Here is a 25,891-nt window from a genome sequence, read left to right as displayed (position 1 = left end):
ACCAGAGTTGTAGAAGCTGCTTGCCTGGAAGGAGTACATTCCGCTCAGGTAGCTGAAATTATTGCTTTGACGCGTGCCTGTTTAGCAGGTAACAAAATTCGAGTCACCATATACACCGATAGCCAGTATGGTTTCGGGGTAGTTCATGATTACGGGCAGTTATGGTCTCAAAGAGGTTACATGACCTCCTCGGGTTCTCCCATTAGGAATGGAGAATTCGTGAGACTCTTGTTAGAGGCATTGCAAGGTCCATCAGCTATTGCGGTTGTCAAATGTGCTGCGCACACGAAGAATGTAGACTTTGTGTCGCAGGGCAATCGCTATGCTGACGAGGTAGCGCGTTACTGCGCAGAACAAGGATATTCTCACACTGATGTGAAAGTGGGGGGAATCCAAGAAAGAACTGAATTGACAATGTTGTTAGACACTGTAGATACGTGGGATGAGCTGAAGAGTGTTCAGGAGAATGCACCAGATGATGAGAAAAAGGGCTGGGAAACAGCTGGGTGTATAAAGAGCGAAATGAATTTCTGGATTTCTGCAGACGGGAGAGCAGTTTTACCAAATGAACTTGTTAGTCCAATGGCAAGAAAATTGCATGGATCAGCACACATAGGTAGAGATGCCATGGTGAGATTATTCAGACAAACGTGGTTTAACCCTAAATTTAGAGTAGCGGCAGAAGCAGTATGTCAGCGATGTGCGATCTGTCAGCAACTAAACGTAGGAAAGAGAACACCAGTCACATTGAGTCACATTGGGAGGTCTGGGGGGCCTTTCAATAGGATGCAGCTTGATTTCATAGAAATGCCTAAATGCAACAGACTCAGATACGTTTTAGTGATTGTCTGTATATTTTCTAGATGGGTTGAAGCTTACCCTACACGTAGGTGCGATACACTTACAGTAGCAAAACTATTACTTAGAGAGTTAATACCGAGGTTTGGGGTGCCATCCTCTTTGGAATCGGACAGAGGAACTCATTTCAACAGCGAAGTAGTGAAGATGCTATGCTCAGCTTTGAGTATCGATCAGAAGCTCCATTGCAGTTATCGACCAGAAGCTTCAGGGATTGTAGAGCAAATCAATAGCACAATTAAGTCCAGACTTGCCAAAGTTTGTTCATCAACATCCCTGAGTTGGCCAGACGCACTACCAGTGGTTCTTATGAGCATACGTAGCACACCAGATAGAAAAACAGGTCTCTCTCCACATGAAGTGCTAATGGGGAGAGCTATGAGATTACCATCGGTTCCGACTGCAGCGTTATTGAACATCACAGACGACTTGATCTTGGACTACTGCAAGGGACTATCTGATGCCATTAATTCTGTGTCCCTCCAGGTCCAGGCTGCAGAGGTTCCATCAGCACAAGACTTGTGCCATGACCTGAGTCCGGGGGACTGGGTCTTGGTGAAAAAGCATGTCAGGAAGAACTGCTTAGACGTACGTTGGCGAGGACCATTTCAAGTCATACTTGTTACGAACACTGCGGTGAAGTGTGGAGGCATGCCAAATTGGATACATGCTTCACACACTCGAAGAGTGCCAACACCTCTAGAAGAAACAGCTCCTCTCTCGAATGAGAATCCAGCGGAAAGCGGAGAAGCCATAGAGGGGGAAAGCCAAGCTGTAGAGGTGATTGAAGAGGCTGAACCTGTGTCAGAACGGGTCGACGAAGGTCAAGACACCAGTGAGACCGAAGTCGCCTCAGGAGAAGAAAGTAACTGGGAGATCGAGTCGGATATTGAACAAGCTGAGAGTGACCAAGAGACAAGTCCAAGAACAAGGAGCAGGAGGACAAGGAGTGACGAAGCTAGTTGGCTGGAGAGAAGAAGGAGGCCAAGCTTAAAAGCACAACAGGAGAAAACTCTTGTCCCGATCTCTGAAGAATCAGACCAAGAAGAGGAAACTACAGACTCAGGCACGGAGAGTCCAAGAAGATCGAGAAGGGTACATGTGCCCTGCAGAAGGTACGCCACCCCAGAGTGGACTTATCTAGCAGATGTCTTGGGGACAGAAATCTGGGAGAGTGAAGGAAGTGAAAGTAATCGATCACGATCCATTTGTGGCAGTGGAGATATGGATGTTGACTCCTGGACTCGAGACTGAGGGATTACTGACTTTCACACTTCCCATACCCCCATACTTGAGTCGGATCAAAGATCTAGTGCTAAATCGATTACAGTTTCCGACTTTTGGTCATCAAATTCCGGAAGAAGAAGAAAAAGTCATTCGTTTTGAATTATTGGAACTTGTTGTGAAAGCTGCAGGTACGAGAATAATTGTTGATGTATAAAGACTTTGTATATAAGTTATAAAGAAGAAGATAACCTAGCGCCGAGTGGAAAGAAGAATAAAATTAGGGATTACATTTAGAGGACGGAGAAGGGTTAGGGTTGTCTGTTGCTGAAGATAAAAAGACATTGTTGCGAAAAAGAGACTTTGATGATAAAGAGCACTTTACAAACTGAGAAGAAAATAAAGCAAACCAAAGACTGAAAAAGAAAAACTTTTTCGCAAAAGAAGGAGTTACGCTGTTTTGGTAACATGGAGAACGGCAACCCAAACCGAAAAGCTAAATGCATAATAGGTACACTTATAGCAGTAGTGATTTTTCTCATAATTACAGTAGTGACAATATCATACATAGTAGGACATGAAACTGATAAAGCAACAGCAGATGTAAAACCTGTAACGACTTTGAAACCTGCTCTTGATGGGAAGAAGGAGGAGAGCAATGTAATTCGTGAAAAAGCGTTACTGGCAGATGAAGCTCGTAGATTACATGTAGACGAGTCACAGGGAAACTTTAGGTCAAACGCATATGCCAAACTATTATATGAGTATATCGATGCCATGGAGGCCAAAGATTGCTATGTATGTATGCAATTGCCGGCTTCTGTAGATGAGGGCATCAGATATCATCATCTCCCACTGACTTATGGGATAACATGTAGTTTATTGCTTAGTATATTTTATGGTAGAGAAGGATTTGAGTACTACTTTTCAAATTATGATTCGGTACTGCCTGAAGTTCCGAATTATAAACAAATGAATAAGTGGGACTATTACAAAAAGGAGGATAGACTAGCCAAATTCTTCCTTCCTTGGGATACATTAGATACATCATACGCACGCAGAAATAATCTGACTTGCAAAGTGTCAGAGATAGAGAAGAAATTCATAGCACAAGTAGAGGACCGATACAGAAGGCAGAAGATTCTAAAAATGTCAGGACAGTGGAAAACTGATTGGACCGAAGAAGAGAAGGCACATAAAAAGAAAGGGAGCAATGGTCCAATAGCTTTGGATAGAACGCAGAAAGGAAAGTTATGTTTAACTCGAAGCAAGACATATTATGAGAACGTATTTGTAGGTGAAGTTAATTGCGAACATGCTTTTCGATTAGAGTACTACACGAAAGATTTCATGAAGGAGATGCAGGTGATTCCTAATGTATATTTTGTATGCGGAAGAAATGCCTATGTAAAACTGCCTGACAATTGGTATGGTTCGTGTTACTTGGCAATTGTCTTCCCCAAAATATATCATGCAAAGGATTTAGCGATCATAGAAGGAAAGGCTTCGACAAGAACGAAAAGAGAAGTAGGAGATGCAGAAGTAGTAGGAGACGTATTTGGAGCGATGTTTCCTATGTTAGGTTTAATACTTAACGATGTTAAGATCAGGAGACTAGCTACAGTCGTAGATAGATTATCTGCAAGTACTGCAAGGTCATTAATGCTAATAGAAGGTGAGATGCAATCGATTAGAGCAATGGTTCTTCAGAATCGACTTGCTCTTGATGTGCTATTAGCAAAAGAAGGCGGAGTTTGCAAGGCTTTGAAGGTCCAGGAATGTTGTACTTATATTCCTGATAATTCAAAACCACTTGAGAAGGTCATAAGAAACATTACACAGATACATCAAGAAATCGAAGATTTGACAAAAATAAATGTTTGGGAAAAAGTAGGTCATGGAGTAGGAAAGGTTGGAAGTTGGTTTGGCAATCTTGGTAAAAGCATTATATGGTATATATTAAAACCTGTATTAATAGTATTAATTTGCATAATCACATTGTTAGGATTTGTGAAACTATATAAATGGTATAGGACAAACCGGTTACAAAGATCTATGAGAGAACAAGAAAGGAGATTAGCTGCTTTACAAGATCAATAGTATAAAAGTTTAAGAGCACTTGAAATGATAAAAAGAGGAAATGATGTAACTAGTTCTGTGTAAAGGTGCTATTCAAATTGCATTTAGTGATGACTCCTAAAAGTCATCAAAGGGGGGAACTGAGAGAGCGCAATTTGAATAAAACGTATATCCGAGTCATATTCACAAGCATATCGTATAAACGTAGGAATGAAATGTATGTCGAACGTGAAGTTGATGCTTATAGTATAAGGTTAACAGATGTGACCAAAGTAATATAGGAAATGTATTCTGTATTCACTTTAGAATGCATTAGATTTAGAAGGCCTGTATACGTAGTGGGCTAATGTAGAAATGTGTAGAAATGCTCACGAACAGAAGAACGTGCAAAGTAGAATTCATGTACATGTGTAACTTTAAATGCAGAAACGGCGAGAAATGTAATATGGAGAAATGTGCAAGGAGCATATATAACGATGTAACAAATGAGAACATAACTTTATATTCTATGTAAATTATGTTCTATGTATTAAGGTTTATATTCTACGTAATTTGTATTCTATGTAAAACGTATTCACATATAAGCAAAGGATTTGCTAAAATGCGATCATATATAAATATGTGTTAAGGGTTATACTGTGTAGAAGAAGTTTGTAGGAATGTTAGAAGGGTTTAGGTCATTTGTGATTATAACCTGACTGACCAAGGGTTCGCAGGAGTGTAGTCCGCTGTTGGTAATTTAGTGGGCTCACAGGAGTCGTGAATAGCCTTCACTTGAATGTGAGAGCCGAAGAGTCTAGTTCTTGTTAGATTTAAGGTGACAAATGTCGGACGAAGTTTATTGCCTAAACATGAGGGGAGACGATAGGAATTTGAGTCTTGTTTTGAAATGACCATTCACAGGACCAAGAAAGGTTATGTATATAGCCGTAAAGAGTAAAGTTCTGATAAGGTGATAGATTTTGCTCCGAAAGTGTCAAAGGTAAAGTCGAATGAAGTCACCAACAAGAAGACGAAGATGGCGTCTCAGGAGAAAGGTCAACTTAACGGACGACGCGAAGAGACGAAGCCATGGAAAGAGCCAGAAAATGACATCATGGGGGAAAGTCCGTGGTGGGCGTCGAAGGGGCGTTCCACCCACACTGTGATTGTGTATTTTAGGGACAGCACCCCGGGGAGAAGATAGCAAGAGCTCAGCGAGAACAGCGAGAGGCAAGTTAGAAAGAGCAGATGACTTGAGCAGATGCGCTGAGAGAGATCAGAGCGCAAGGGAGCAGTAGGCCGAGGACCCTTAGAGAGCGGATGGGTAGGCAGAGAGGGTACTGCTTCTTAAACTTAAGTTACCTTTAGAGGCTAAGAGAGTTTGAACTTCTTAGGGAGTCAAACTGCTGACACCTTTTTTAGGGTACTAGAAACTTGCGAAGTAGGGATGTCACCTAGTATAGGGTAGGGACAGATTTAACTTGATTATTTTTCTCTTTCTGTAGATGACGCAACGAGACCACATTGAGTCGATGCTATAATCTGAAGAGACTTGGAGTTGATATTAATTGTATTCTTTCGTATACTGATTGAATTTTATCCTGAGAGGATTGTATATGCAACTTTTCTTAATTTTATATTAAACCTTTTAAACTCCATCAGTTGAAAGTGGTTCTTCAGAGTTGCGTCAGTTTATGGGGTTTATCTAACTTATGCAGGGGTTGTCTTTTACTCAATGACAGATAACAATCGATCCAAAATTGACGAATGAGATAAATTATCAAATTGATCATAAAAGATATTAAAATCTCATTCCCCGCACCTTTACACAACAATCTAATAGAAAATAATTTGTAAGTAGAATTCGGTGACTCTGGGGCCTAAAACAGAAAAAAGACTGGCATCTGTTTTCTGTAATCCAAAGGGGAGTGGCTTAAGTTTTCTACTTCAGAGTGAGAGGGAGGATTGCAGTGACTCACACAGGTCCCAGTGTAGCCCTTTCCAAGAGTAGGAAGAGGGGTGAAGGGTGGGCGGAGGCCCAGGAAACAATATTTCCAGCCCCAATGCGTGGATTGCTCTCAGAGGGGGCACTGCAGGGGAGCCTGGCTTATACCAGTAGACCATCCACTGATGGGAGCCGCCCCCTTGTGTCAGTCGAATTAGGGGGAGGGGCAGCTGCCATAATCATTCCACCAGTTCTGGTGTCTGGCAGCATCACGCCAATGAGGAGTGTGCAGAAGTCCTGATGGAGGAGTGAGAGGATGCCACAGTCTCTAGTGGGAGAACCAATGGGTCTGGGGTTGCCAGCTCCAAGGTCAAAGCATCCTAAGACTGACTCTGGTGATTGCACTGCTTGCTAGGGAGGACTCCATGCTCTGTCAGGACAGGGGAGAGTATGTGTTTCCCTTGGGGCATGGGGGTAGTTGTACTTCCCTAGAAGTCCTGGCTTGCCAGGCACAGGCTCAGCCTAAGGCAGAGGTCTTCAAACTTTTTGATGCCGAGACCCTCCTGTCAAACATTTTTGGTTGTAAGGACCCCCTCCTGACAAAGATTTCTGGAACCTGGTACTCCTCATCCTCGACAACAATAAACGCCCCCAATACCCACGGAAAATCAATTTCATGGTGGGGAAACAATAGTAGACAGGTTTAGCAAACTAAACATTTGTGCGTGACTGTGGATTGGTATCAGAGGGGTACTACACAGTTCAAACAAAATGTTTCCAAAAAGAATTTCCCTAAAATTCACGATGGTACTTTTTCATAAATAAAACATTTTGGCAAAACTGATTTGTATATTAACATCTTCCTGATCTAAAGGGATGAGTATGCTTGTTTGTCTCCAGAGGGACAGTCAATCTGTGATGGCACCTTATAAATTTCCAGTTTAACACCCAAATATAGCAATAAGCAACAAAACGAAGACCAGTCCCGCTTTGCAAAGAGCCCTTACTGCACCATCAGCAGTGAAGCTTTGTGGTTTAAGTCACTTGGGCTTTGGTTTTTAACATGCAGGAGGTTGCAAATTTGTAGGCAGCTCGGAGAGACCTAATTTTACAGTGTGCATACAATGTTCATCAGTTCCCGTGCCCGTGCACTGTGTCTCTCTCACTGGGGTTGCAAGTGTTTACAAACCAGTATTTTGAAGGTTTGCGTGTCTAGTAAAAAGGCGGTCACTGACTCAGTGTTGTAGCAGTAGTGAATGGTCCCTTAATCTGCCTCATATTTTACATAGCAGATATTGTATTTGTGACACATAGACTATAAAATCTGCCTTACTGAGAGAAACACAAGGAGCCTTGCTGCACAGATCTGCGGAGCCCTACGCAAAATAAAAATTTCCTATTTGAGTGCTCATTTGTCCCTAACAAGGGCATTTGAGGACACTATTTTTTTTAATGGTTCTCTTTTTGGGTTATTAGTTTATGCAGGCCGTAAGGCACCTATTTTCAGTGGCCTTAGTCAGGGCCTCTGGAATTATGCAGCAGGGAAAGCCCAAATTATGCAGCAGGGTTGGATAAATTATGTAGGTGGCAAGCAAAGGAAAATTATGCAGCACATTTTGGGAAAGTATCACATCATTATTTTGACATTTCTAAATTGTTAACACAGTCTGGGCATTAGCTGCAACTCATTAGTACCACTTTAACACCCTAACTCAGCCATAAATTACAGAATTATGACCACTCAACCTTTAAAAAGGATCTTCCACTGCGCAGCAACACCTCTTACTATGTTTTTAATAACTTTTGAACCGTTTGAGCTCAAAACAAATTAGTGTTGTACTAGCTCTGAGCACAACTTCACTGCCAGGCATCCCTGCTGCTGACACATATGGTAGTGCTCCACCCCATTTGTGACATCTGACACAATGCCATGCTCCACGTTGAGCAGAGCAGATGGGTGACGCACTGGAGGACATGCAAGACACCACGCATCTCTTTCCTAAGCCTAGACAGCAGACAATGCCTTTTATTTAAGTTTTAAAAACCAACACATAAATAAAATACATTGGTATTTACAATGTCAATAACAAACTAGCATAATTGCCAGACCTATTGCATTGCAAATGCTTGTTTATCTTGCTCCTTACTTCCTTACTGGCCTTCAATACCTCCTCAGGGATAGTAAGTGCTATGTAAATATATTTACATCCAGAAGCACTGGATTCCATCAATGAAAGCCAGTACCAGCTCCCAAACATTCTTTACAGCTGCTAATGTCAGTGACGTCACCTCAGGAGTCCAGGTTTCTTCTGTCTTGTAGTTGACTAATCCCAATACCTCCAAGGACCAACAAACGTGACAAGGATGGTAACACTTGACACAATCTGCTGGCCCCTAAAGGGACAGGGAAGTGGGGGACGGAAAGGGTAGTGGATGGGGGAAAGGAAAGCGAAAGAGAGAAACAAACAACACTGGATCTCTTCTTTGAGATGACTGTCTCTCTCTTTGAAGCACTCTGGACTTTCTCTTTACTGCTGTGATTCACATAGGTTGCAGTACTGCGTAATAGGATTAACATCAATCACCACCAATTCCTTATCGTTCTGCAGCTTTAACAACATATACAGTAAGAAGTAATTTTGTACATACCAACTATCAGAAAGCCCATTCCTGTACTTCTTGTGCTAGCCTATGGGACTTCGTTAAGCATACACTGAACTGCTTAGAATTTTTAGCACCTTTTAAAACATAAATACACTGGGTAAATATTTGTCTTATACTGCTTTTACAACAAATTGAAAGAACTGGTTAGTTGAACTGCAAATCACACTCAGCATGCAACCGTCTGTCTTACCTTACACTGTTACGTGTGCATCAATAAATGGGGTTCTGTGGAAATAAATGAAAATAAAGAATACAAGCCCCTAATAACTTCTTCAATGAACCAGTAACTTAGGTAATAACTTTACAATCAGTTTTTGCAGTTTTAATCACTGCGTTACCATAAGAATAGTTTGCAGTTTCTGTCCCCGCTGTAAAATGACATTCAAATGCAGTTCTAAAGATGCGAGATAAAACAATTACAATGTCCATAAAAGAAAAGATCCGACGTTTACTTTTAGCCAAGGTTCGTCTTTCGATTTTAGTATTGGTTTTGCCAAGGTTCGTTTTGCTTTGGCCAAGGTTTGATTCCTGAATACTATCAATAGAAAAGTCTTACTTTATCCTGCGCGTTGTCGGAAGACCAAATCCTGGGACCGGAAGGGTTGAGCGGGTCCCACTGAAAATGAGCTCCGACTCTAAAACCGGAAGTCTCTGCTGTGTCCGACGGAGCTTGGAAACTGCCGAGGCGCTCGAGTGTCGGGGAATCCTTCAGCAGCTGGGTTGCTCCGAGGGATGAAGCAGGCAAGTCACCACTGCGATCTGGAGAACGGGCGGGGCCGGGTACTGGGAACAAGGTCCTGGAGGCTCCTGACGTGACGCATAAGCTGTGAAGCGAAGCGTCTTGCCAAGGAACCGGCAAGTCTTTTATAGGCTTTTTTTACACGTGTGGGGGAACGCCGGTTGAGCGCACCTGCTCAACGTGCTTCCCTCATGAATATTCATATCCTCTTACCGATCTTATGGAAATAAGCATTGCGCAGTACAAACATGATTCTCTATTTCAACATTATAGGTAGGACTGCAATCGACAAGCATTGCTACCTCCAAAGACAACGTCTGCATTAACATGGTCCTTTCCTGGAAACTATGACCGATTCTTAAGTTTTCTTGACAGTTAATTGCCCTTTACATTTTCAGATTAACTGGCAGCACATATTTCCATTACTTCCAGGCAAGCAGGCCTCCTGGAAGGAAACCTTGTTTAGCTGTCGGATCAGCTCCGGTTTCACATCACAAGACAACACTCCCTAAATGACATTGCAGCTTTTAATATTTTAATTTCAAAATGAACTGTCTGGGGACGTTTTTATTTTTCGATAGTCCATGTAGAAGTGAGGCCTGAGAATGCGCGACCCCCTTTCCATGACTCCATGGCCCCCGTGGGGGTCGCGCCCCACAGATTGAAGACCTCTGGCCTAGGGGGACCAGGTGGGGGGACCAGTAGCAGAATAGCACCCCTGAACTGGCGGGAGAGCTGTGCAGGATGGCCGACTCAAGCTTCCTGACAGTTCTGGAGTCTGAGCGTACCTCCACAGTAGAAAGTACAGGACCCCAGAGGGGACGACAGGGTGTTGGAGAGCCCAACCCAGTCTCCTGTTCAGCCTCAGGGTAGAGACCCTGTGCTGAGTGACTAGAATTTTCGTGACTTGACTCTATGCCAAGAGAAATGTAAGTTCTTAGTTGAACAAGCAGATTACCTGGGTTACAGTATTACTGAAGGTGGAGTCAAACCTAAAGAGAATTTGTTGAGTGCCATTGAAATGGATCCTTCACCCACAGACAAAGACATGTTCAGGTCCTTTCGAGGCATTATCGAGTATTATGCCAAGTTTGTAGAGAACTTTTCATACAAAACAGAGTGTTTGAGGCTTCTGTTAAAAAATGGAGATTGCATTTAATTGGGGGCAGGAACAACAGGATAGTTTTGAGATGGTTTAGAATCATATTTGTGATGCTGGTAACAAAGGTGAAAATGCAGTAGAAGTGCCTCCCACACTTTAACCACCTTAGAAAGGAATTACTCAGTGATTGAACACAAAGTGTTACCGGCAGCTTGGGGTACAGAGCATTTTAGTACTTCCTTGTGGAAAACCAAGATCCTCCTTTGCACTGATCACAAACCTTTGGCCAAGGTTTTGCTTGGGGGGTAGGAGGGGGCGGCAGCTAATGAATAGGCTAGATTGGCAAGACTAGCAGCTACACTTAAAGATTAATGTTATGTCCTTGAACACATTCAAGGATGAAATAATTATGTAGTTGATTTCTTGTCCAGGCTGTCAGTGGATTGGCAGGTTATGGATGGGCCGGCAGTTTTAACCAAAGAAAATGAAGGTGCAGTGGCTTCAATTCAGAATGGTTTGGAACTAGGAGGTATGAACGCCATCACAAAAGATGAATGGGTCAAGGTGAAGTCGTTGGGGCCCATAATCAAGGAGGTGTAATAGTTGTTGGCGTTGGACAGTAGACGGAAAAGTATTGTATCATTGTCTGTCAGACCCTGTTTGAAAGTCCTGAAGAAATTCTCGTTTTATGATGACATGGTGTTGATGAGAGGTGAGAAATTTGAAGGTGGTATCCAGGCAAATTTGAAAGAAATGGCACACAAGAGGCACCTTGGGCAAACCAACATTAGGAATCAGTTGAGAGAGAATTGGTGGTGGCCTGGGATGGATGAACAAGCAGATAAATGGGTTGAGGACAGCGAGCAGGGGCAGTTTCTTGATTAGAGCGGCAGGCCTCATCCCCCGCTTCAATTTTTGCATCAATTGCTGCCAACTTGTGAATGTTCATTTCATTATAACTTCAAAGAGTGTGACCCTCGCTCTGCGCGAGGGTCTGGCAAAACCAGGCACTTTTAAAATCCAGTTGTGGGAGTTAGAGGGCTTACCTGAACTCAGCCCTGGCCTCCGGCAGCGTACAAGACTGTAGGGCACTGCCCTCTGATGATGCACAGCAGCCTCGCTGATTGAAAGCAGCCTGGGCGCGTTAAGCAAAAGCCCTGGGTTTTCATGGCTGTTTGTCAATCTGCAAGGCTGCGTACTGCTGCAGCCCACCTACTTCCTAACTCGTCACAGGGTAGGGTGGAAACAAGCCTCCATGACACCGCCCTACTCTAGGAAGAGCGGAGAGATTTTCGGTGCACACGATGTGTGACAATGCATTTCAGTGCGGTGATGCGGAGCACCACACTGAAGTGCGTTAGTGTCACACTTGATGCGTGATACTTGACAGGACTGCAAGCTTTTCTGTCGAAGTAATCTCTGCTTGACAAAAGCAACCAGCTTCCAGTGAGTGGAGCAACAGTGTGAAGGTAAAAAGGAGGCTACAGCCCAAGCCACAGTCTGAAAAGTCACCAATAAGCACGATAAATTAAAAGAATGCACTTGCAGATAAAAAAAAAGAAAACGCCGGTTTTGATTAGGTTTGAATTTATGAACCAATTTCAGCTCTTTTGTACCTTCTGTGGCCAGGTCACAGACAAGGCACAGTTGCACTCGTCCAAATTTGTTATGCATTTACATCAAATATTCAGTGATACAGCTGCATCTCATTAATATTACTGCAAAAAATTACTGTGAAAATGAAATAAAATCTTTGACTTCCTCACATTTCTCTTATGTGAGGTCCTGTTTTTAACTCAAAGAAACTTGCTTTATGAATTTTGCATAAAACATTTCTTTGCAAACTGTCTGCCACCTCCATACACCATCCACATTAAAAATATGTTAAATAAAAACGGTATTTAAAACATTCTTAGAATTATTGAAGGTCATCAGGTTAAGACTATTTGCAGAACCAAGTTGCCTCTATCAGGAGCGCCTAAAAGCATGGGGCACTAGGCCATGGCCCACTTTTCCCATTTCCTAAAATGTCTCTGCCTAGGGAGCAGGTTTTTAATGGGCAGTATGATTCAAGTGCTAAGCACCTGAGGAAATGAAAACGTGAAATGTACCTCCAACAGGCACTTATTTCTTATCATCCACTTGGGCATGTATACATATGTTAAAGAGTTAGCTTGTTTCTGAGCTATTAGATGGCCATGCATATTTATGAGCAGATTAGGAAACACGTGTCATCTAATCAATGTAAACTGTGGATTAATTGCAAAACGGAATTAATCACAGTGCCGCTTTAGGCTCAGAAGGTACCGTCTGCATTCAATCACAGTCAGTCGTTCTCTTGCAGACAAAGTTTAACCTATTCTGGGTGTAAGAAGAGAACACTATTTAATGTGTCCCTTGCTAACCTGAATTACTTTATCTTAAGAAAGGCACCTCCATCATCCAGCTTTGATGTAGACGGAGACAATTCCTGATAATTATTCATGCCTGCAAAATATTACTCTAACAGAGTGATTGAGAACGTGGTTCAAATACAGGCAAGCAAATCCACTTTCATCAAGATGGATGGATGATTGGATGCTCTGGTGATTCACCATTGGTGAAAGGATACATAGATGGATGAGTGGGCGAAGAGTTACAGGAGAGTATGTCCAAATGGATGAGTGGATGTATACATAAATGAATGGATGCATGCTCCATATGATGGACAAATGAATCGATGATTTTCTAGTGAATCGATACATGGATAGATGGGAGGGTGGATGAGTGATTGGGAGAGTCTCTAGAAAGATGGATGGATGTATGTTTAAACACATGTATGTAGTGGATGTTTGAAACTTGGACTAACTACTGGGGGGATGATTCAATGAATGATGAATGGGTTGCATGCCCTTATGTCATCCGGAATCACTTGATACGCAAAAAATGAATCCCCAACTTTTACGCCCATCACTTTTAAATGCCACCAGCCGCCCCTGACAGCGAGGTGTGCAAAGAAGGAGAAAATAGATAAAAGGTGGGTGTAAAATCAGACATGGCTCACATATCTGATCCTGGCAAACCATGGCATACATTGTCTGGATTTTATTGGCCCTATGCCCGAGCTGAGAAGCGATTGGAAATATGCCATGGTAGTGGTGGTTGTTCATTTGTAGTGGTTAATTGTAAATTCCTTAGATTACCACTAGGGCTACCACCACTTTGTTGAAGGAAGTCTTCTTGGAGTAAGGTGTTCCAAGTACCATTATAACTTATAATGTAACACAATTCATTCCTGGGGAGATGCAAAGTTTTTGGGAGTCATGTGGCATTGTACATAATTGCATCTCGTTTTGAAATCCACAAAGGAATGGTGTTGTGGATAGGGTGACCAGAATGGTCAAAGGCCCAATTCAAATGGCTGTTGCTGGAGGACATGATGTTGGTGGTATGATGATGTGCATGGTGGCTGCTTATCACACTCAAAGAACTCCTTTAGAGCTAAGGAAGGGAAGGTTGGCAGGCACCAAGTTCGTTTCTGCCTGGATAAGAGAGAAGGTGTTTTTTGACAGAGGGAAGATTATAGTCAGGACAAGAAGCATATTCCATGCATTGAAGCGGTGATTGGGTGAAGATGTGTTGTGCTCAGCAAGGAGGAGGGTTGTCAAAATGTAGACGTCCCTATCTAAGTCGGGCATGTTCGTTGGTTTTCCATGGTCTTGGGCAATGGCTAGAGCTTGAACAACATGCATGTGGCTTTATACTAAAGAAGTGATCAAATTCAGGCTGGTGAGGAGCAGGACAACAGTGATTTCATGTTAATGGTTGATGGAGATATTAACAGGTCCTCTGAAAGACCTTGTAATGCCCCATTGAGGTGTGCGGGCGATGCTTTGCTTAAAATTCGTGTGGCTAGTGACCAGAATAATACCTTGAGAAGTGTTAGGAATCACAAACCACCTGCATACTTCAGAGATAATGGTCAATAATGTGTCATCTTTGAATATGATGCTATGGTATCCATTTGTATGTATCTTTGTAGGTAAATAATATGTTTCATATGTATTGATATTTTTCCCCATGCATTAGTCATTTGTAAAGGGGGGAGAAGCGTTGTGCTTTGAAAGCTTGCCTGGCAAGACCCTTCTGTAAGAACATGAAGTATGGGATTAGCCTGCATTCTAAGTTCCTTATTACCTACAAGCATTCCAGTGAAGTCGGTTACACTAGAGGCTACCAAGAAAAAATACTGGACCAGATACAACTGGACGTTAAAAATGCCTTTTCGCTGAGAAACCTTTTCCCTCTACCTCTGGAGTGTGGAAGTTCCTTGGAGAAAGGGAAACAAATGCTTTTACAGAAAATTCAAGGAACCATTTGTAACTGGATATATTGCTGTAGAGCTGAGGTGGAGCTGTAGGCAGCCTTCTGGCAACTTAGGCCATGGATTGGTGTCTAATAATCCTTACTTAAAAGTTTGAAGATGTTTTGAAATCCTAAAAATCAAAGTTATAATAGTTGATGCCAGTCTTATCTAATAAGAGAAGCAGCACTAATGGCTTAATCTTTGCAGATTTTCCAGCTAAAAGCTTTCTATTGTGAAGGTTAATATGGTACCACATCGCAGACACATCAGCTACAGTTTCCATTCTTGGCCTCTGAAGATTTCCAACCTACAAAATGTAAACACTTTGACTGGTCCAAACAACCAACTGTACTTGACCACACTCCATTGCAGTCTGTTTCAAAAGATGCCTAAGCAGCGGTGTACTGTAGACTAGTGTTAGATTTTAGATTTGTACATATTCTATCTCTTCCCCCCACCCAACCTGGATTGTTACGGCTCTCTTATGCTTCCTCTTCAATTTCGGCAGTCCCCTATTGAGCTAACCTTGTTTTCTCTTTTTTTCCTCCACCCTATCACCTATTTTCTATACCTCTTTCACTGTTCCTTTACATTTTCTATTTTTTCTTGCCTTAAGGTCATATTTTTCTTTCATGTGTCTATATTGTATTGTATATTGTATTGTATTGTATTGTATTGCATTGTATATTGGATTTACATAGCGCTTATCACCCAGGTGTCTTTAAGCGCTTGCCTTGGGAACCCGTCCTGGTTTTTCCCTGTGAGATAGCCCCTACAGGGCATCCCCAAGGTGAAAGCCACGCATCCCGCCGCGGGGGCCATTGTGGAGATTAAGCAAGCTTTATACTTTTATTATTATATCTCCCTCCCCTGTTCTGTAACCTCTCGGGCATTCTTCCCCCACACCACATGTAATCCTATTTAACTTACTGCAAAAATACAACCCTCACATTTAATTAGTAGTACTTTGTTTAAGTGTATAGATTGATAAGCCCAGCCCTTCTCTCAAAAGCCCAGCTTTAGTTGTGGGCATGTGAGTCAGTCTAGGCACTGACATCAAGCTTTCATGGGGATGCATCTTTATGTAGTAGAAAGTGAAGGATGACTTGATTTGCCCTTTATAAGAAGAAAGTATTCCCAACGGTTTCCTAGTGAATATGGTCACCCTACTCCAATTTCAGCTTGACCTAGAATCTATGATCATATAGTCAGCGACATATAGATTAGGATTGTGCCTGGACATTTCTGCTCTCATGGAGCTGCCACAGATTGATGCCTAGCTATACATTCTATCAAAATACTGATGGCAGTGTGACTCATGGCTTCTGTCTAGGTGCATGTCTAGAACAAACTTGTTTTGAGTTGATTGAGCAGTAAAATGCACCTGTCCCACTAAGTCTTTCAATTTACATTTTGCAATCAGATCACAGTTTTTGAAAATGGTCAAGCTATTTACCTCCCCCAGAGGGATTGTCACCTGTAATATGTTCTTGATAAACAGTATGCCCTTCCAGATGACCCATATGGTTATGGACTTCCAAATTCTGCTAGCTGACTCTGTGGTACTCTGTAGCAAGACAACACCCTGGCCTCATATAAATAGTACAAGTAGGTTTTCAAGATTCTCAAAGGCTCCACATGCACATTGAAGAAGAGATCTGCTACAACAGATTTGTTGTAATTCGCAACACTAGCAATACATGGGAGATAGCATGGGCACTTGCTGTGCTTTCTATTGGAAGTCCGCAGTGGGGTTTCGTAAAATAATTCCACAGAAACACAGAGATGGCAGTGCCTATTTGCGAATGCACATCTTTGCAATAAATCAACCATAAAGTAATAATAGTGTACAGTACAATGTGGTGCTCTCAAAGCAATAAGTCTCCCTCCAACCTTCAGGAGACAAAAAACTCTAAGGAAAAACTCATTCGAGTTCACAAATGACATGGACAATTGCCGAGGCACACCAAATTAGTCCATATTGTCGTATAGGTAGTAACAAGTGTAGTAATCAAAGGGAGTCCGTAAGATATTCCTTTCTCTTTATTTTCTTTTCTTCTCAAAAATCCATATTCAAAAACACACTGGCAGCCAACACGTGTTTCATCCAACGGACTTCTTCGAGGCTGCAAACAATTTTAATACAATTAAAACCTCTCCTATACAAATGTATGTACAATTAAAAATGCCATTGGAGAATGCCCAAAAATTGGGCATTACCCAATGCAGCCGAACACCACAACGCAAGCGCCATAAGAAAGAGTGTAACAAAAAGAAGAAAATTCTATTCCGTGAGATAGCGTCACCTTAGAAAAACAAAACCACCATATTCATGCTACTGTGAAAGATACTGTATAAAGAAATAGAAAAATGTAGAAGTTGGACGAAACACGGGTTGGCTGCCAGTTTGTTTTTGTATATTGATTTTTGAGGGGAAAAAAAATAAAGAGAACGGAATATCTTACGGACTCCCTTTGATTACTTCATGGGTTACTACCTATACTACAATATGTACTAATTTGAAGTGCCTCGGCATATGTGCATGTGGTTTTCGTAAAGTGACACCGTTCTGCCCAGCTACATTCCTCACATGCCATACCATCAAACTGTTTTAGTTGCCACATAGAAGTCCAATATGACAGGGCTGCTGAACAGGCCCAATCCAAGACTAAGCTGAGTCACTCTCATGACCCAGCCAAAGCCCACGTTCAGTGGTATTGTATTGAAAGAAAATGTTTCTAAGTGGATGAAAACGTCCCTCTTCTGGAAATATTTTCGTTTCACTGAAATAACAAATAGCATTGTGTTATAATCTACTGTTGCATTTCCCCTTGCCTATGTATCTCTTCTTTACTGCTCAGCCAGAATGAGTGTTGGTGTGCCTGGAGATGTCTGGAATGTTGGATGGGTGATGATGTCATGGAATGATGGGTGCCTGGTGAGGTTGTGAGTGTCAGTTGGAGTGTGCAGGCTGAGCAGGACAGAGGCTGTTCCTGGTGGGGCATCACATGGACTTACCATCTTCCAGTGACTTACTGATGTTGTTAACTTAATAATAAATCTTCTATATTTATCTACACTACACCTGGCTACAGAGGATTGCCTATTTACAATACTGGTGACGAGGTAAAAGAAACTGCGTGTTGCTGAAGGATTACCCTGGATTACCCTGGAACTAAGGATTTGACTAACTACAGAAACTCATGAACAAGAAAGAGGATTACAAAAACTACGCTCTGGTAAGCCCCACCAGTGTCCTTTGTCAACAGGACAGCCTGCAGACCAGAGCGTTTGACATTTGTTGACTATCCTGTGACCTGAAGTGTCTGCCCGTGCGCAACTTGCTGAAATTTGGGAGATTGGCGCTGTTTGTGAGAGACGAACTTTGGTATTTCGCTCTGTATCTGAAATGTCTAGCGTCTTGGTGGAAGTCGAACTGTATTTTCCCGGTGAGTGAAGGACATTTCAGTGTGTTCTGCGCACTCACAGCGTGTTTTGGCAGTAACAATTAACCTCTACATTTTTAAACGAGCCAATGTCTCTTGCAATGTTCGTCAACTCACTGTATGTTGTGTTTGTGACGGTTGGTCAGCAGAGCTCTTCTCAGTTCCTCTGCTAGCGTCCAATTGATGACGTTGCTGGAATTCATCTGCGTGTTGGTGAAGGTCTTCGCTCCTGTGACTCTTGTGACGCCTGAAGACATGCCAAGCTTGACTCTCACGCTGTTTACGCCGCTACGCTCGACGTGGCGGCCATGTTGTTTTCGGCTCAGTTACCACGACAACACTTTTTGTGCCAGTCTCTTGTCTGCTTCAGTGGCATGCCGATAGGGAAGATTTCGTCACAACGGAGCATGGTTAGTTGGTCAGCGACAAGCCCCTGGTGAGAAATGGAACTCGTTTGTCCACTTCACAGTTTTTTTTGTGACTATCCACTTTTTGAACATTTCAAGCCTTCGATCTACACTGCACTTTTGCTGTTTGTCACTATCAAGAGGAGATGTCGATGGGAATCCGGGTGAGAGATCGCTCACCGGAGCTAACTTTATTAATGGAGGGGGATGTGTTGAGGACTTTATGCTGGGAGATTTCGGGTGAGGACATACTCGCTTAAAGGAAGGTCATACTCGATTAAAAGAAGGTCATCGGATGTCACCCCAACGATGGTCGGCGGTGACTACGTTTTTTGTTATAACTTTTTATTTTCTTGTGGACTTTTGATTTTCTTGTATATTCACCTCACTAGTTGTATATAAGGGGGGACTTTACACACGACAGAGAGTCTACCCTTTTGTTTTGGCTTATTAGTTTTTACCCTTGTGTAGGGAAGGTGACTTTTGCTTTATTTTTGGTCTAGTCTGTATGTACTGGGGTCTATTTAAGTTTTTTTTGTGAGGGTGTCTACAAATGTGTTGACTCGCTCTGTGTCTGGTGGGATGTTGCAGTTAGGAGAAGTTGGCTTCTTTTATTTTATTTGTCATTGTGTTGTATCCACATGAATGGGAGGAGGTGAGTGTGGGTTGTTTGTGTGGTTTTTGTGTTGTGATTTGGGTATTCTCCGCTGGGTTCGTTTTTCTTTGTCCTTTGGTTTTATCATCACCTTATTGTGGTTACTGGTTGGCATTAGTATGTCACCTAGTGTGTGAGAGTACAGGTTTTATCTCACTGTTTTTTGGTTGGCACTCACTGTTTTGGTGTGTGTGAGGAGAAGACATCTTCTAAAGAAGCTTCTCTAGGTTGCCACTTACTTGTGGTTTGTTTTATAATCACTCTTGTGTGGTTATTGGGTGGCATTAGTAGGAGAAAACACTTTCTAATGAAGTTTCTCTGCGTGCACACTCACTGTATGGTTTGAAGAGTGTTTGGTCATTGCTGTTTGGACTGCGTAGGAGAAAACACTTCCTAATGAAGTTTCTCTGCATGCACACTCACTGTTTGGATTGTGTGAGTGATTGGTTATTGCTGTATGGACTGCGTATGAGAAAATACCTTCTCATGAAGTTTCTCTGCGTGCACACTCACTGTTTGGTTTGTGGGTGAATGGTTTTTCCTGTAAGTTTCTCTTTAATGTTATCCCTGATAAGACTGTGTTGGAGTAGACACTTTCTTGCGGAATTTCTCTGCTTCTTACTTATGGATGTTTGACTTGAAGCTTCTTTGGGTTTTACCTGGTTATGAGTCTTTTTAGACTTTTTTGTTTTACTTATGTATTTTCGTGCATCTTTTATAATCTGATGGATTTACTATTTTGATTGACTTATGTACTTTCAATTCTTTTATTGTGTTTGGTTTCCTTAGGGAGGGGGATGTGTTATAATCTACTGTTGTATTCCCCTTGCCTATGAATCTCTTCTTTACTGCTCAGCCAGAATGAGTGTTGGTGTGCCTGGAGATGTCTGGAATGTTGGATGGGTGATGATATCATGGAATGATGGGTGCCTGGTGCAGTTGTGAGTGTCAGTTGGAGTGTGCAGGCTGAGCAGGACAGAGGCTGTTCCTGGTGGAGCATCGCATGGACTTACCATCTTCCAGTGACTTACTGATGTTGTTAACTTAACAATAAATCTTCTATATTTATCTACACTACACCTGGCTACAGAGGATTGCTTATTTACAATACATTGTTTCAGGAAGATGTCTTTGTGAGCACATAAACGTCTCACATGATACACTGCAAGGTGCAGGCAGAGCAATTGCCAGATAGGCTAGAAGATCTTTGCTTTCACTATGTACTTAGCTAGCTTTGCAAGATTTAAAGATAGATGACAGGACTTGCAGCAGAGAAGCAAGCAAACCTGCCAGTAAATGAAGTACTCGAGAAATCCCTCCACATAGCCATGCATATGTGGTTGGGTAACACCCTGAGATACCGTTAGCGAGGTGACTGAGTTGTAATTTCCTCCAGCACTGCACAGGTGCTAGCCTGCTACCTAATGTGCTTTCCTGGAGGTGCAAGAACTCTTCCTCGCAGATCTGCTTTCACAAGGCAGATGCAGGTATTTGGCAGCCAGCTCTATATTGTGGAGGAATGTGGCTCACCGGTTAGAAGCGGCAGACCCTGAAGCAGAGATCAGGCCCAGGACCAGGGTTCAATTCCTGACGCGGCAGGGTCTTAAGCTCAATGTCCGCAGACTCAATAATTCTCTCGCCTCAGCGCCTACTCGAATCATGGGTCCCACGCTGCAACTCTGGGAAATAGCTTGCTTAATCTCCACAACGGCCCCAACAACACTGGGATGCCTGACTTCACCTTGGGGGTGCCCAGGAGGGGCATCTCACAGGGAGAGCCAGGAAGGGTTTGACAGCGTTATCCAGCGCCGGGATGCCCCTTTGCTGGGGCAGCTGTGCGCTTTACAAGTATACTACATTTACATTTACATTTACATATGAGGCACTCTTTCCTGAATGACGAGACGTGAAGCATAGGCCAGGTTTTAGTGCTGTTTCTACCAGGATCTCTAAACAGAGACCTAAGTATTTTCAAGCAGAAATACAAATCTTCAACATGCAATTTACTTTGTGTTGTTACGGGGTTTCAACACTTATTTTCTCACTAAAAGTCTGAACAATTGGGTTATTTCTGTTTTCATGTAATTACTCTAAGTTTCAAGACAATGTGCTTTTTCCCAGGGCTCTTCTCAATTTCGAGATGCTATCCACTATCTGGAACGTAAAATTGATGAAGGAATTGCAGACAATTACACCCTTGCAATTGTGACATATGCCTTGTCGCTGGGTGATGTCTCAAGAGCTAAAGAGGGACTGAACATTTTGAACAGAAGAGCAGAAAAAACAGGTAATAATTAGATTAAATTCACCACGCATGTGAAACATTTTTTCAAATGACAAACAGAACTAATGCCATTTATAGGTGCTACTTAACTATTAAAAGCATTACATTATAAGTTCATCAGTCAAGCCATAGTTTCCGTTTTCGTAATAGGTTTAATTTTAAAAACATATTTTATCTTATGTACATGCATTTGTCATATATTTGATTTTTACTCAGTGGACGTCCTATGTATAGTTATATAGCTATGCATCACTTGCATATCATGTCAAATAATGCAAATGTTTTACATCAGCCCATGCGCAGAATATGATGAAAAAAACAGCTGAAGCACATCGTGTACGCTGTGGCTGTCGGGAAAGTGCTTGCCTGGGTGGACTTCAGCGAGGTCCAGAAAACAATCTAGACTATTGATCACTGAAATAGTCCAGCCAAACACCCTGTTGTATTATAAAATGGAATGTCTCTTCACGATGACTACTACAAGAATCGCCTCTCAATCCAACGGGGATCACCAGCTGGTCAATTTCTTGGGATCCGACCCGACCTCCATCGTGGTCGGTCATATTTTTATACTTTGACCCGGTCACATGCAACTAGATGCCCATGGTTGACACTTTGATCTTTTTGGCTCTAGTTTTTACCTTAAAAATTCATAAAACATTTATTAAAATTCACTCTATTTTTCTAAATTGGTGTCGGATTTTTCTTAAGTAGTGTTTTCACTGTATTGCTATTTGTGTGCTGCATAAATACTTTACACATTGCCTCTCAGTTCAGCCTGACTGTTTCTGTGCCAAGCTACCAAAGTGTTAAGCACAGTTTAATTTAGTGCCTCTTGTGGTTCACCCTGACAGGGATTGTGGCTGTTGCTTAAACAGGGGTCACCCCTCTTTCAGCTAACAACCCAATTTCTCAAAGCAATTCAGAAAAGGGGGTGGTGATGGACAGAGTATCTGAATTAAGCAGAACACTCCTACCCAGTCAACAGATCAGGGCTTGATCCATCACCGTTTTTTAGCTCACTGCACCATCCCAGCTCAGAACCTGGCTACATGCAAATTAGTCTGTCCCTGGCCCAGTGCATCATGGGAACGGGGCAGACCAAACTACCAAGCCAATTCTTTTACTGGAAAGGAAACAAGCTTCTGGGGACCGGTTTCTGGCATTACAGCCGTCTTCGGCCCGGCTTGCCTGAATCCTGATGGTGCAGTGAGCAAGGGACTCACATCTGAGCATACCCTACCACGCTTATGGTGGACAAAACGATTCAGAAAAGGGGGTGGTGATGTACAGAGTATCTGAATTAAGCAGAAAACTCCTACCCAGTCAACAGATCAGGGCTTGATCCATCACCGTTTTTTAGCTCACTGCACCATCCCAGCTCAGAACCTGGCTACATGCAAATTAGTCTGTCCCTGGCCCAGTGCATCATGGGAACAGGGCAGACCAAACTACCGAGCCAATTCTTTTACTGGAAAGGAAACAAGCTTCCGGGGACCGGTTTCTGGCATTACAGCCGTCTTCGGCCCGGCTTGCTTGAATCCTGATGGTGCAGTGAGCAAGGGACTCACATCGGAGCATACCCTACCACGCTTATGGTGGACAAAACGATTCAGAAAAGGGGGTGGTGATGGACAGAGTATCTGAATTAAGCAGAACACTCCTACCCAGTCAACAGATCAGGGCTTGATCCATCACCGTTTTTTAGCTCACTGCACCATCCCAGCTCAGAACCTGGCTACATGCAAATGAGTCTGTCCCTGGCCCAGTGCATCACGGGAACAGGGCAGACCAAACTACCAAGCCAATTCTTTTACTGGAAAGGAAACAAGCTTCCGGGACCGGTTTCTGGCATTACAGCCGTCTTCGGCCCGGCTTGCTTGAATCCTGATGGTGCAGTGAGCAAGGGACTCACATCTGAGCATACCCTACCACGCTTATGGTGGACAAAACTATTCAGAAAAGGGGGTTCAAGCAAGCCGGGCCGACTTTTCTGAATCGTTTTTGGCCACTATAGGTGTGGCAGGGTATACTCAGACATAAGTCCCTTGCTCACTCCACCATCAGGATTCAAGCAAGCCGGGCCGACGACGGCTGAAATGCCAGAAACCGGTCACCGGAAGCTTGTCTCCTTTCTGGTGAAGAATTGTCTTTGTAGTTTGGTCTGCCCTGTTCCCATGATGCACTGGGCCAGGGACAGATTAATTTGCATATAGCCAGGTTCTGAGCTGGGATGGTGTAGTGAGCTAAATAACGGTGATGGATCAAGCCCTGATCTTTGGACTGGGTAAGAGTGGTCTGCTTAATTCAGACACTCTGTTCATCACCACCCCCTTTTCTGAATCGTTTTTGGCCACTATAGGTGTGGCAGGGTATACTCAGACATGAGTCCCTTGCTCACTGCACCATCAGGATTCAAGCAAGCCGGGCCGACGACGACTGAAATGCCAGAAACCGGTCACCGGAAGCTTGTCTCCTTTCTGCTGAAGAATTGGCTTGGTAGTTTGGTCTGCCCTGTTCCCATGACGCACTGGGCCAGGGTCAGATTAATTTGCATATAGCCAGGTTCTGAGCTGGGATGGTGTAGTGAGCTAAATAACGGTGATGGATCAAGCCCTGATCTTTGGACTGGGTAAGAGTGGTCTGCCTAATTCAGACACTCTGTTCATCACCACCCCTTTTTCTGAATCGTTTTTGGCCACTATAGGTGTGGCAGGGTATACTCAGACATGAGTCCCTTGCTCACTGCACCATCAGGATTCAAGCAAGCCGGGCCGGCGACGGCTGAAATGCCAGAAACCGGTCCCCGGAAGCTTGTCTCCTTTCTGGTGAAGAATTGGCTTGGTAGTTTGGTCTGCCCTGTTCCCATGATGCACTGGGCCAGGGACAGATTAATTTGCATATAGCCAGGTTCTGAGCTGGGATGGTGTAGTGAGCTAAATAACTGTGATGGATCAAGCCCTGAACTTTGGACTGGGTAAGAGTGGTCTGCTTAATTCAGACACTCTGTTCATCACTACCCCCTTTTCTGAATCGTTTTTGGAGACTATAGGTGTGGCAGGGTATACTCAGACATGAGTCCCTTGCTCACTGCACCATCAGGATTCAAGCAAGCCGGGCCGACGACGGCTGAAATGCCAGAAACCGGTCACTGGAAGCTTGTCTCCTTTCTGATGAAGAATTGGCTTGGTAATTTGGTCTGCCATGTTCCCATGATGCACTGGGCCAGGGACAGATTAATTTGCATATAGCCAGGTTCTAAGCTGGGGTGGTGTAGTGAGCTAAATAACGGTGATGGATCAAGCCCTGATCTTTGGACTGGGTAAGAGTGGTCTGCTTAATTCAGACACTCTGTTCATCACCACCCCCTTTTCTGAATCGTTTTTGGCCACTATAGGTGTGGCAGGGTATACTCAGACATGAGTCCCTTGCTCACTGCACCATCAGGATTCAAGCAAGCCGGGCCAACGACGGATGAAATGCCAGAAACCGGTCCCCGGAAGCTTGTCTCCTTTCTGGTGAAGAATTGGCTTGGTAGTTTGGTCTGCCCCGTTCCCATGATGCACTGGGCCAGGGACAGATTAATTTGCATATAGCCAGGTTCTGAGCTGGGATGGTGTAGTGAGCTAAATAACGGTGATGGATCAAGCCCTGATCTTTGGACTGGCTAAGAGTGGTCTGCTTAATTCAGACACTCTGTTCATCATCACCCCCTTTTCTGAATTGTTTTTGGCCACTATAGGTGTGGCAGGGTTTACTCAGACATGAGTCCCTTGCTCACTGCACCATCAGGATTCAAGCAAGCCGGGCCGACGATGGCTGAAATGCCAGAAACCGGTCCCCGGAAGCTTGTCTCCTTTCTGGTGAAGAATTGGCTTGGTAGTTTGGTCTGTCCTGTTCTCATGATACACTGGGCCACGGACAGATTAATTTGCATATAGCCAGGTTCTGAGCTGGGATGGAGTAGTGAGCTAAATAACGGTGATGGATCAAGCCCTGAACTTTGGACTGGGTAAGAGTGGTCTGCTTAATTCAGACACTCTGTTCATCACTACCCCCTTTTCTGAATCGTTTTTGGAGACTATAGGTGTGGCAGGGTATACTCAGACATGAGTCCCTTGCTCACTGCACCATCAGGATTCAAGCAAGCCGGGCCGACGA

General features: G+C 43.2%; 1 protein-coding gene across 1 annotated transcript in view; it reads left to right on the top strand.

Annotated features, from left to right (window-relative positions):
- LOC147707493 (CD109 antigen-like) overlaps positions 1–25,891 on the top strand; it is an 899,009-nt gene that overhangs the window by 737,634 nt on the left and 135,484 nt on the right. Inside the window, exon 26 of the mRNA XM_086926509.1 lies at positions 21,568–21,733. Within this exon, the coding sequence (XP_086782635.1) occupies positions 21,568–21,733 (166 nt within the window). The remainder of the gene's footprint in view (positions 1–21,567; positions 21,734–25,891) is intronic.

The sequence above is a fragment of the Lissotriton vulgaris genome, chromosome 6 (genome assembly GCF_964263255.1).
Source record: "Lissotriton vulgaris chromosome 6, aLisVul1.2, whole genome shotgun sequence".
In the NCBI taxonomy this organism is placed as follows: Eukaryota; Metazoa; Chordata; class Amphibia; order Caudata; family Salamandridae; genus Lissotriton; species Lissotriton vulgaris.
Note: the sequence above shows the minus strand (reverse complement) of the source record. Positions and strands in the feature narration are given on the sequence as shown.